Below are 12,719 nucleotides of genomic sequence, written 5' to 3'. Positions count from 1 at the left end.
ACAAAAATACGTTCACGGAACGTTTGGTCCCGATTCTTCCTGGGTTGATTTCCATGCCCCCCCCCCCCAAGCAATTATTCCTCTCCTAATTGTTTATTTATCCCCAATTTACAGACATTCAGTGGAGGCCTCAAGGGCAAAGCTCAAGCCGAACGCCGCGTACGTCCTAATAATGGAGCAGCTAATTGTGAACGTGCAGGCTTCGAACATCCTTCCAGACCGATAAACAGCGCCGCCACGTGGTAAACGTTCAGCATTACAACTTGTGTTCTGGATGCGCTGTCAGATTCGCTCGAGAAACCCAAAACTCAGAAAACTTGACATCGTTGTTACTTTAGGAGCCAACTGAGTAACAGATTTCAGAAATATGGTCGCAAATCCCTCTTATCGATTGATTATTGCAATATACTTAATATACTAAGATTTGGGACTGCAGTTTTGGTTTGGAGCAAATAAAAACTTGGCCAAAGTCGCACGAATAACAGAATCCGAATCAGGATCAATATACGCAATATTTTGCTTTTTCTTTAGACCAGCGGTTCTTAACCTGGGTTCAATCGGACTGCAGAGGTTCGGTAGAACTAATCGCTTCAAATGGCTTCCGGTGGGCAACCCAACTGCCCAGCATCAAATGTATTTTGTGCTGGCAAAAAGTCTGTTTATGGATAATCAATGATTGAATTTTTGTCACGCCCCCCTCCCATACACACACAGAACCACCACTGCACACATTATTTGTTGTTGTTAAATAATTTTCAGAGCCATTGAGAGAAAATGGATCATTTCCAACTGCACACAAAATGTTTTTGCACGATTCGCCGGTTGGGATCTGTAGTCTGAAAATTTATTTTTATTTTTTTTACATAACTGCAGTTACTTTGTTGTTTGGTTGGTTTTTTTTTGGGAGGGGGGGGGCAGCAGGAAGCCTCAAATCTATTTGGAACTTTAGGCGTCCATTGGAGGCGACAATTATCTTCGCTGGTTTAGTAAGGATGAATAACTCTCCAGGGTTTATCAGAATCAATTTAAATTCTGGTGCTGGTTAAAAAAAAAATAGATATTGAGCAGTAAAGTTTATGGAAATATTAAGACAGCTATCATTTAATGCTTAACAGTGCCAGCCATTCAAACAAAACGGACTTTAAGTCCCAAGGCTGCCGGGGGGGGGGGGGGGGGGGTTTAAAGGGTGGGCGGCACAAGGCCAAGCGGGCCCACAGGGGACGACGCCTTCAGAAAACAAAAAGCGGCACCGATGGAGCCCGCGGGAGGTGCAAGGACGAAAAATAATATCTGCTACGTCATCGCTTTCCTCAATTCATGTTTAAATGACATCAGTGTTGAAAAACGGGTCTCGATGGACTTAATTTGATTTCTTTGGACCTCAAATCATGGACTGTACTATTACTTTGTGTTTTAAAAATAACAGCCACCCAATATTTCTTTTTATGTTTATGCATTGTTAAGATTCTGTAAACACTTTCAATTTCTTTAGAACTTGCATGGGTGCAGGAGGAGTGTGACAAAAATAACTGTGCGCGCAGCCACAATTTTCCATCAATTCTCATTCAAGTGACCAAAATCCAATTTTTAAACATGCACACCGAAGTGGCTTGGCCAGGTCGGGCCTGCCCTCTCTCGCATTATGTATTTCAAAATCAAAACCTTCCAAAAGTCTCTTTGCTTCAAGAGGGTTTTGTCCACAAACACAAAACTGGTGAATTGCGATCGGTGGCCACCTTCACGGAGGCCTTCACCATCCGTGGGATTATTCATGTTCCAAACGCCATCAGATATTCGGGTTATCGTTACATTTTCAGAGTTGGATTAGCGTTCCGCTTTTTGTCCAAAAGGTCCCATTCGCCATGCATGACACGCACACAACACAGCAGCACTCGGACCTGCTCGTTGGCGTCACGTAGACGGACGGACGGACGCGAGCCGGACTCAATGACGGCCTCGAACGGCACAACCGTGTCAGTAGATGTGGCATTACATTTTAATCTCATATTTTATGGAATACAAAGCCCTCGCGGCCCAAAGACGCCCCAGCCAACGTCCCCATCAACAAAAAGTGCGCACATCATCTGGGGTAAAAAAAAAATAAAACAAAACAAAGGTGGGGAAGTAGGAAAAAATAAATTGCTTTCTGGTGCATATAAATGCAGTTCAATAAGATTTCTGGGTTGCTCACAGACCGCATTTAAAAAAACAAACAAAAAAAAAAAAATTCTAGCATCAAAAAATGAGCGCCAAATTGGAATATGGAAGGCCGAGGGGCGACACCCACTGAGGCATAAATCAATTTCAAATTTCTTTGTGGGGGAAAAAAAAAAAAAAAAGGCTTTCCGACTAGATTTTGCATTTTGACAACAAGCACAAACTGAATCATCAATAATTTACATGACCGTTAATTCAGTCACTTGACTATTTTACACTTACTTGCTACACTGCACAAAAGAAGGAATGAAATATTTCTCCCCAATTTGGATGTGAGGGAAACTAAAAGTTTGACAGTTATACAAAAAGAAAGAGCAATCGGAAAACAGAAGTCATTACGAGCAGTTGTTTTAGGTCCGATAAGGTGGGCTCCCTCCCGCCCCCAAATGGCTTTCACACATGATTTGGCGCTGCAGCGGCGGTACCGGAGCAGAAAACTCGCCTTGAATTTTACAGTGTCGGGTCCATCTCGCGGCGTCTGCTGCAAGTTGAAAGGAATGTTGATGATCGCTCCGAGGAAAAGCAACAACCCGGTCGTCACGTCGCTGCCGCTCGAGCCCAACGTTGTTGACGCTTGACTCGCGGGACATGCAGAACCAAAGTCCATTTGAGCGTGGACCGTGACGACCCTCGCCAATCGCGTTCTGGTATTTTGGAAGAAAACAAACTCATCTTTTCCTGACCACGACACATCTAAACACACCCGAAAACAAAGTACGATCCGAAAAGGTGCCATGTGAAAAGAGCCTGAGGTCCCGCCCGGGTTTCCGGCTCGGTGAGCCGTCGCGTGACTTGCGACGGGGGGCGGGAAACGTGGCAGACGCGTTGGGGAGGTTGCATCTCCCCCTCGGAAAGCCGCTGCCATCGAACAGTCGCTCTTGCTCTTGCCGGCCCGATAAAGAGACGGGAGCGGCCGCGCTCATCGGGTCGGCTCTTCGGACACGTCCGACGCCGTCCGTCCCTCGTCCCTCGGGGTTCTCCTCAGACCATGTAAGAGTTCTGGTTTTTCAGCTTGTCCAGCTCTTTGCTCTGCTGCCTCAGAAACAGGATTCTGCAGGTGAGGAGCAACGCGAGAGTCAGCCTACAAGTGCTCGTATCCAGAACCGACGTTCGAGTCCTTCGCCTCACCTTTGTTCCCTCAGCGTGGCCTGAATTTCGCTGACTCGGACCAGGGAGCGAAGGTTTTTCATCTCCGTGCACAGTTCCGACATGTACAGGCTGCCCATGTTGTGGACGTCCTCACGCAGACGAGCCGCCTGCCGCCAAGACAAAAGCGTGGATCGGAGGACGACAGCACGACGTTCGCGTTATCCCAAAACCAAGGAACGCGACACACGTGAGAACGTCAGGCACTGATGGAACTGCCCAGAACCTGACAAAAATGCTGCCGCGGGCACGTTTCAGTACCAAAGGTGGACGTACAACAGAAAAACACGTCAAGGGCGAGAACGACTCATAGAAAACGGTTAGCCAATGTTTTTGAAGCGTAGCTCAACTCGTTGGTTCCTGTCATTGTCGTTGTCGTTAATACAAAGACAAATTCATTTTTCCACAGGGCCAGGAGAGAACCTGGAACGGGAACAGCCAACATACCACTGACCTCACGAGTATTCCCAATCTCATGGGTTTTTTTTTTTTTTTTCTGTCGCAATAAATGTTATTGTTTTAAATCAAGTGCTACTTGGGTAGATGCCGTTTTTTTATGGGAAATAAATGTTATACAAAATTAAAAGCGGTCACAATTGCAACTAGACTCATTAAAGATTCACCAAAAACTAACAAGGTGTGAATTTTTTTTTTCCCCGATATTTTGGTAGTAACTCATTGTACTTGAGCTTCACACATCATAGTTTTACTTCTTCTGTCCACCGTGTACCAAATATGAATGTAGCCATCTTGTTTTGAAAAACCAAGGTGGCAAGGAAGACGACAAAATAATATTTGCTCGCAGCAGCCACATACGTACGTTCACAGCATCAAAGCGCAGTTTTCCATTTTGGTCTCGTATAGACCCCGAGAGCTCATCAGAGACCGAGAACGGACCGGATGGCGCCCGCAGGCCGCACTCGGCCCAGGTCCGTTCTACAAGTTGTGGCTACCTGTTTCTCGGTGTTCTCTGAAGGCCATCCTTGGATATGTTTGATGAGATTCTCATCAAAGTGAGCTGCCAGGGAGGGGGTGAAGGACGTGGGAGCGGCACACTGACTTTGACCGCCGCCGCCGGAAGTGGGCTGGGACAACGGAGCACCGGCGGCGTTTGATCCCGCGGACAGAATCTCCTGGCTGCAGGTGACGTAACCACAGGCAAAAAGATTCCACAGTATTTGACAAAGAAACCAGAACAGCACCTTTGACTTGCACTGCGGCCTCTGATCTACCTTCTTTGCTGCAGAGTTCTGGGGTCTTCGGGGCGCTTCTCCATGTTTTGGGCCAGAGGGGCCGAGCCTTGTTTAGCTGAAGATGTACCGCCCTGCACGGACAAAAAAAAAAAAAAAAAAAAAATTATTAGTCAATCAATAAAATGGACCACAGATGGCCCAAAACGCAGTCCCGACAAAAGGGCGGGGGCCATCACAAATGTGCAGATTACAGACTGGCACGTCAGAATAACCAAAAGGATTTACACACCCTCGTCTGCGAAGACCCGACGGCGCCGGGGTGAACGCTCAGAAGGTTTTTCTGGTTGCTCTGCGGCGTGCCGTTCCGCGGCGACACGTAAGGCCGCGGGGACGACGCGTCCGACGTCAGGGATGCGGGGGACTGACTGGAGTGCTGGGCTGAAGACAACCGTGGAGACGGGAATGCACGCGGGTCACGCGACAAAAGGCAAGAGCGGTAACGTTCTGTTTGATTCATTATCAGGTGTGCTGCACAAAAGGTACACAACTGTCCAGTACGCTCCACTTCACTGGCAAAATCACCTTTGTTTACTGATATAAAACAACTTCTATGCCACATTGAAACGCTCCTGCGCAAGATGGCACCAGGGACAAGTGGCCTGCTGTGTCCACCCGGCTGTTGCCGTTCATATGCAAGCCCTGCCGGACCACGTCGTCGTCGTCATCATCATCAGTTCAGTCGAATTGAACATCAAACCTTTGTGTCAAAATGTGCTCGTGTAAAATATGTGCCTTGGTTCAAAGGTCGGGACGGAGCAGTCTACAGCACATATGTCAAACGCCAGCTTGAAAACATTTGGTAACCCAACAAATTTGTGATACAGATATGAAGTTAGAAACTTCCACTAAAGGCAAAAACGCGTTAAGGGCAAAAAGGGCAAAGGACCCTCGGAGAAAGCGCTCGCTGGCATCGGCGCCGAGGTCGTACCTTGGTTGGCGTGCTGGGCGGCCGAGAGCAGAGCCGTGATGTTGAAAGCGGGTCCGGCGGCCAGCAGCTTGTGAAGCACAGACCGCAAGGAAGCTTGGGTGACGGCGGCTGCCAAGACTGGAGGGAGGGAAACGCAAATGACCCAACACACACGTACGCACGTACAGCAAAGTCAGAAATAAAAAAAAAACGTCAATGTCAAGTACGTTTCTTCACATTTTCCAATGATGCGTCCATCTCTGCCCGGCATGACTTTCAACCAGTTCTGGAAAACGCATGATTTGAGTTGCTGCTGCTGAGCGTGGCCCAACCACTTCTTAGCTTTAGAGGGCCATGACTTTTTCCCCCTCACATTGCCAGGCAACTTTATAGCCCCCCCCAATTAAATAAAATCACCAACTGAAAACAGCATTTTAAGTTCACTTAGGTTATGATATTCACATTTCCTTCATGATCTTAAAGTAGAGCTACCACGCAAAAGTAGAAGAATCTGCAAAGGGGGCAAAATACTATTGTCTGGTACTGTCAATTTTTTTGTATGTCGGGAGTACAAAAGTAAAACATGTTCCAATTCCGCTTAAATGCCGAAAAGGTAAAGTGGATGTAAACTTAATGTTGATTTCCTCCTAGAAATTGTAATTAATCCTCAATTGTAACGTAAGGCTAAAAGTACAATGCATAACTACAAACAATATTTGCTTAATTCTTTGGTATACTAATACCAATATTAATAATAATAATACCGCTGCAGCCCCCTTCGTCCATACAACACCAACGACAGGCACGGCGCCTCACGGTGGCCGCAAAGTGACATGTGAAAAGCACGAACAAGATGCACAATTTGTGTCCGTGAGGATCCGAATGGTGGCAATGGTGGAAAATACCAAAGATGAGGAGCAATACACGAGTAGCCCTTCTTACCCTCGTTGATCTTGGCCACGTCCATCCCGCCGTTGTTCATCTGCAGAGTCGCTTGAAGCGCAGGCAGGAGCTGGCGCAGGAGCGCCGGGTCCTGGAGCGGTGCCGGTGACGAGGACTGCCCACTTTGACTTGACTGCCCGGTGGATGATGACGACGACGACGACGCGGTGGATGCGTTGGAAACTGGGATCAGGCTCTGAGACGAAGAGGACACGGCGGGGCCGCTGTTGGACCCGTTGGATTGGTCCCCGGAAGAGTTTTCTGTCAAGACAACAACAAACGGGCTTGTTTTTACGGCGCTCAGAACATCACTGAACGTGTCTGGTGCTTGCCACAACAATTGAAGATGCGTGTGCTTATTGTGATGCGGACTGCATTTAGAACCATGCAGACCATCACGAAATAGGATTCCATTTTCAGATGACATTTACGTACATGCACAAACATTTTGAATAAAGTGCACCCAGTGGCTTCCATCTGGCCTCTCCACCATACGGGCCTGATTGGTGTCTCCTTGGAGGACCCCAGCATCCCGTCTTTTACGATCACTGAGCTTTACAGTCAACTCAAATATGATTGGATAGCCTTGTTACCATGGCGACGACAGCAGCAATAGGTCGCCGTGTGTATAATGAGGTGGGGGGTTGGGGGGGGCGTGTTTTGGTTGTCACTGGTGTTCAGGACAGGGGAGGACGTTCGTGAAAGGCGTGCCAGGCGTACGGCGGCGTACTTTTAATGCGATACGGCTTACAAGCAGGCCACAAAATGTTACGTACCCTGGCAAGCTAGTGCTAGCGCTCGTGGACGTGTGTAAACATCGCGCTGTTCTGTTGAGTACATGATCTGACCAGAGAAGCGATTTTCAACCTTCACGGAGCCGAGGCAAATACTTTAAAACTCAATCTCATGCCAGCACACCAAGAAACAAAAATGTCACAAACTAGACGCACTCGTTGCTGTACGTACTTACTGCCATCTAATAAAAGACCATTCATTTGTTCTGTCTGTCTGTGAAATGATCGGCCCCCCCCCCCAAAAAAAACAAATCACCTAATTTTAACATGAGAACAATACACAGCATTTGGGCAGCATGGCGAGGAAACTTAAGAGCGTTGGCCTCACAGTTCTGAGGACCGAGTTCGAATTCTGGCCCTGCTTATGTGGAGTTTTTAATGTTCTCCAGATGTCTGCGTGGCTTTTCTCCCACATCCCAAAAGCATGCATTCTTTGGAGACTCTAAATTGGCCCAAGGTGTGTTGTGAGGGCGACTCTTGTCTCTCTCTTTTTGTGCCCTGCGACTGGCTGGCAACCAGTTGAGGGTGTACCCCGCCTCCTGCCCGATGATAGCTGGGATAGGCTCCAGCACTCTTGTGAGGATAAGTGGCTCAGAAAATGTCTTTTTGTGAAGTAGCAATTTGTCAATACATGCGAGCGTCAACTCGAGTCTTACTTGTAGCTTTGTCCTGCAAGGCCTCCTGTCTGTAGTCCATGTCCCTGGGGAAACTGTTTGCCACCAACTTGGTCGGGTCTTTCTGCCGTTGCTCCCTGGGATGGACGCACAACAGCAACCGTTACTCCACGGAAGAAAAAAAAAAAAACATGTCTGGTAGAGTGGTCCACCCAATACTAAGTGCAGGGAATAAAGCTCCTCCCGGCACTTAATGCGGAAATTTCATCGAAGGCGTCGGTCGGCTTGCCTCTCCAGCAGGTCCTTGGGCTTCTCCCACTGGGAGATTTCAGTTCGGCAGTTGTAATAGTACTTTTTCCCAGATGAGCTGATGTGTTCTGTCCAGTCGTCTGCTGGCTCCTGATCATGAAACAAAGCATTTAAAATTGGACATCAGCAATCGAGCCAAAGAAGTACAGAAAGTACCCGTCTGTAGTTGAATGCCACTTGAATTGCACAATCCGGAATTGTATGAAGAAAAATATTAGATTACGGTGCGTAGGAGTTCACCAATAATTTGGAGACGGCTACTTTTTGGGTGAAGATTAAAGGGAAGTGCTGCTAGTTTGATACAGAGTTGTGGAAAAAAAATGTCTCAAATGTTTTTATTAATACAAAAATAAATGACATTTATGTTAAGACCAATCATGATAATGTTTTCTAACAAAATTACCGGTGCCTTTTTGTAGTGTGTAGATCATTAACTAAACTCTCCTACAACAGTGCTTGGAAATCACAATGTCTCATCACTAGAAAGGGTTTTTTTTTTTTTTTTTTTAAAGAAAAGGCCAGGGGGTTATTAGGTCACAAAGTCCACGACCCCGTTCTAAATATTTGGTGGATCCCAAGTAGAATACAATGCGTGTATTTCCAATGGGAACTTTTTCTTTTTTTCCACACTCCAAATATTAAGTTGACCACCATCACGGAAAAGATTTTCTTTGAACGAATTTTGCTTTGTTGTTTTCAAGTTCAGGAAAAAAAAAAAAAAAAAGTCTCGACGTCATCTTACTCGATCTGCAGGCTTGCTCTGAGTGGAATGTGAGTCGGCACCCTGGTGCGAGCTGTTGTTTTGAGAGTTCTCAAGAGGAGAGTCACTGGTCCCTGGAACAGAAGCACTCATGATCTAACAGCAAATCCAAGTATCAAGGTCAACTTTTACGCGAAAACGGATGAAAAGCACGTTAGACAAGTGCAAATTCATGCTTTGCAAAACGGATGATAAACTCCGTTCAACCAACGACTGAGGCGGCGAGCAAGTTTCCAAATGGTACCCGACGTCTGCCGCTGCAGCCACCGCCGCACTCGCCCACCCGCGGGCTACCTGCCGAATGTGGCTTGGAGCAAATCTACATAGACGCAATGATTAACTTATTCGTGTCGTCGATGTAGATCGGGACTTGTGCAGTGAAACTTAGAATGGCTCATTCAATCAATGCTTCCATGAGTGGCTGTGTTTCACGGTTTAAAACTAAGTCCAAGGAAAAGAGAAGGCTAAGTGTAGTAATAATGATCAACAGCAGTTATCCCGCCAGTTTTATTTTACAACTAAAAGTCGTCGTGTTGCAGGGGACGGTGAAATTTTCAACATGATTCCAAGACATGAGGGGATTATCAAACCCTATTTTGTATGAATAATTGTCCTTTGTATTCTCTCTGAAATACGTGGTAGCGGTGCATTAGCAAAGCAACACAAATGTATTTGTTTCGCATATTTGGTACACAAGCTCACTCAATGCACTTTACGTGAATAAAAGCATTCAACGACACCAAAAATATTGGGGAAAAAGTACAATTAAGAGAGGTTTTAGTGCAAGAAAAGTTACTGAAAAGTGGAAGTAGTCATTCTAAGCAAAGATTGTCTTCTTGCCACTCACAGCATGTGCACGCACTTCTGGCTTACCATTTTTAGCTCGAACCGTGTGGGAGATTTTTGTCTTGCCGTGTCCTGCGCCGTCTCCGTGTCTGCTGATGGGACTTTCATCCGAGCGCCGCAGCATCTTATAAGGGGGCGTGGACTCCGATGAGCCATCGCGCGCCTTGTCGTAGCGGTGAAGGCTGCTGGTCTGGCTCTTTGGCTGAGATTTATGGGTCTGGAAAGAAGAAACACGACAGGACCACACTGGTCGGATTCTAATGTGGTTTAGGAAAATCATAAGAGCACCTGTACGGTTTGCTAAAATGCACAACTGCCACGTAAGCCCGCAAAACGTCACGTGAACAACGCGGAACTCAGGATCATCAACTTCCTGCGTATGCTACGCTAACGAGCGTGACTCCAGTTCGATTACATGGAGCCCAAACTCATCCAATTTTGCTTTGTTTATGGCTGGTGTCCATCCATCCATTTTCTTAGCCGCTTTTCCTCACAAGGGTCACAGGGAGAGCTGAAGCCTATACCAACTCTTAACGGGCAGGAGTTGCGGTACACCCTGAACTGGTCACCAGCCAATCGCAGGCCACATAGAGACAAACAGCCGCACTCACAATCACACCTAGGGGCAATTTAGAGTGTCCAATTAAGGTCGCGTGTTTTTGGGATGCGGGAGGAAAGCGGAGCGCCCACCCGGAGAAAACCCACAGAGGCACGGGGAGTACATGCAAACTCCACACAGGCAGGTGAACGCGGGACCTCCAAACTGTGAGGCCAACGCTTTACCAGCTGATCCGCCGTGCTGCAAAATGAAACGCATGCATACACACGTCATTTATTCACACTAGCATTATGTGATAAATGGAAGCAATCATGGGACCTGGACATCTTAATATTGCGATCTTTCTGTTGCCATTTAACTTTGCTAAGGTTGCTTTTGCCAGTGTGCAAGTATCCCAATTAGGAGGAATTTTTCAAATATGTCCACATGTAGATATTGACAAGCTTGCGAGGGGAAGTTTATTCACACCGACAAAATTAGATATTTATGTAAAGCACGTGTATTCGTAATGAATTCGTCTTGATTTGCCATATTGAAGAAGTCAGTTCTTTTTTTTATTTAAATACCTGATAGGACTGTAAATCCCTTCTTTCGGTGCACCTATCAAGAAAAGAAGAAGAAGAAGAAAAAAAAGTTAACAAACCACAGTCAATGCTTGTTAAGGAATACGAAAAAACAAGCTTAGCTCCTAATGCGCTAACATCTGATAGCCACACTAGCTTAGCTCGGGGCGGCTACGTTCATTTAACGGCCTTCCAACTGCACTCGAAAACGTTACACGGTGTCATTATCAGCTACTGCGTCAACAAAAGCTTGGCAATTTTGAACAGTTTGGCTGGGTAACGGTCAAAGCAAACGAAAGTGCCGCAACCCCAAACGTGTGCTAAAGTGCTAGCATTAGCATCGGAGGCCAACCGCCGCCGCCGCCGCCGCCGCCATGAAGCACAATAGAGCGAGCTCACAACAGCTTTTCTGATAAATGAGGCGCATGCGAAGCCCGAAGCGTGAAGCCATTAAGACGGTGCCTCATTTACCCATCACTGACTCTTGCTGGTTTCCTTGCATACATCACCATCAAGGCCCGAGTGATGTGTGCGCGTTAGCGAAATGGGGAAACCGCGGCCTCCCGGATGGATCGCTCGGAATATTCTCGAGCTTCCCGGACTCTCTTCGGAGAAGCGAACCGAAACCTAAACGCGGCGCGACATAGCGGGCGGCGGTTCCTTAAAGGGCACCCGGGCAGGGCGTCATTTGGGCACCGGGACGCGATCAACTCCGATCGGCCGACGTCGGGCAGCGCAACGCAGCAGTGACGACGACGAATTCCACAGTCAAGTTAAGCTAAAGCAAGTTCCCTAGCCTTCCTTTCAAAATAAAAGATAGATTTAAAAACAAACAAAAAAGTCGCATTGCATTCATGCGTCAGTGACGCAAAGTAGGATTAGTAGAAGAAGAACTGATTAAATGTGCATTCTTGAACATATTTTGGGGGCGAAAAACAAAATCAAAAGCCAGAGCAGACATGCTGAGCAAAATTCAGCAGATGTCAAAAAAAAAAAAAAGATCAGCACAAAATGGAAAGATAATCACAATACTGGACAGATGAGATGGGCGAACACGTGCGATATTCTTACCGATTGTTATCGGAGTGGACTTTATGTTGAAGAAAAGTGGCGCGTCTTTCCGGCCTTTGCGTCGCTGTCACCGGATAAAGTGAGAAGGAAGCTCGTCGGAGGAAATCTCTGTGGCGAGTCCTGCGACACACCCACGTCGGCTCTCCTCACTCAGCCCCCATCTTCTTCGCGGTATTTTATGATTGCATTTATGATTATATATTTGCACATCGTATTGCAGTGTTTTGGAGGCGGAGTCACGAATGATTTCAGATCATTGCACTGCCTCTAGATGGAGAATCCTTTCAAAACGTACAACATACCTGGAATAGAAGACCTGCGGTGCTATCATGCACGAAAGAGTTCGAATGACATAAAGCCAACTAATAAGTTACGATGACAAAGTTAAAAAGGTCTTCCTTTTCTGACTGACGGTAAATATTGTGCGGTCAATCTGCGCAGCTGTGCGTGAATATTTTTATGCCTTGACAAAATCCGCGTGAACTCGATGTCATAACTCCACAATTCCTTGTGTTTTGACACAATAAATAAAGCAATAAAAACTGAATCTGATGTGCTCAATCGCCCTTACAGTGAACAAATGTAGGCCATCGTGTACATGAGCCGATAATTGCGGTATTGATTGTCTGCCGGCTTGATTGAGGTCAGAGCTGACTTCCAGTTGTGCTGACCGACTAAGAGGAAGAGGGTGGAGCATCTTTCCATCTCATCTCGGAGGGGGGGGGGGGGGTGGGGGGT

At 46.8% G+C, this 12,719-nt stretch overlaps 1 protein-coding gene across 2 annotated transcripts; it reads right to left on the bottom strand.

Annotated features, from left to right (window-relative positions):
* Positions 1-1,974: 1,974 nt before the first annotated feature.
* On the bottom strand, positions 1,975-12,587 carry LOC133510646 (WW domain-containing adapter protein with coiled-coil-like). 2 transcript variants are annotated; one of them, XM_061838797.1, is made up of 14 exons: positions 12,553-12,587; positions 11,982-12,101; positions 10,914-10,947; positions 9,816-10,005; positions 8,925-9,016; positions 8,163-8,272; positions 7,916-8,010; positions 6,466-6,726; positions 5,545-5,661; positions 4,846-4,994; positions 4,596-4,687; positions 4,317-4,500; positions 3,346-3,473; positions 1,975-3,268 (listed from the first exon to the last, which is right to left on the bottom strand). In XM_061838797.1, the coding sequence occupies exons 1-14, from the start codon at positions 12,579-12,581 to the stop codon at positions 3,199-3,201; spliced, it is 1,671 nt and encodes a 556-aa protein (XP_061694781.1). In that variant the 5' UTR covers positions 12,582-12,587; the 3' UTR covers positions 1,975-3,198. The 2 variants fall into 2 exon arrangements, with proteins under 2 accessions (XP_061694781.1, XP_061694782.1); XM_061838798.1 differs by lacking the exons at positions 11,982-12,101; positions 12,553-12,587 and adding an exon at positions 11,382-11,745.
* Positions 12,588-12,719: the final 132 nt, after the last annotated feature.

Source organism: Syngnathoides biaculeatus, chromosome 13 (assembly GCF_019802595.1).
Source record: "Syngnathoides biaculeatus isolate LvHL_M chromosome 13, ASM1980259v1, whole genome shotgun sequence".
Lineage (NCBI taxonomy): Eukaryota > Metazoa > Chordata > Actinopteri > Syngnathiformes > Syngnathidae > Syngnathoides > Syngnathoides biaculeatus.
This window is presented reverse-complemented; position numbering and strand designations above follow the sequence as displayed.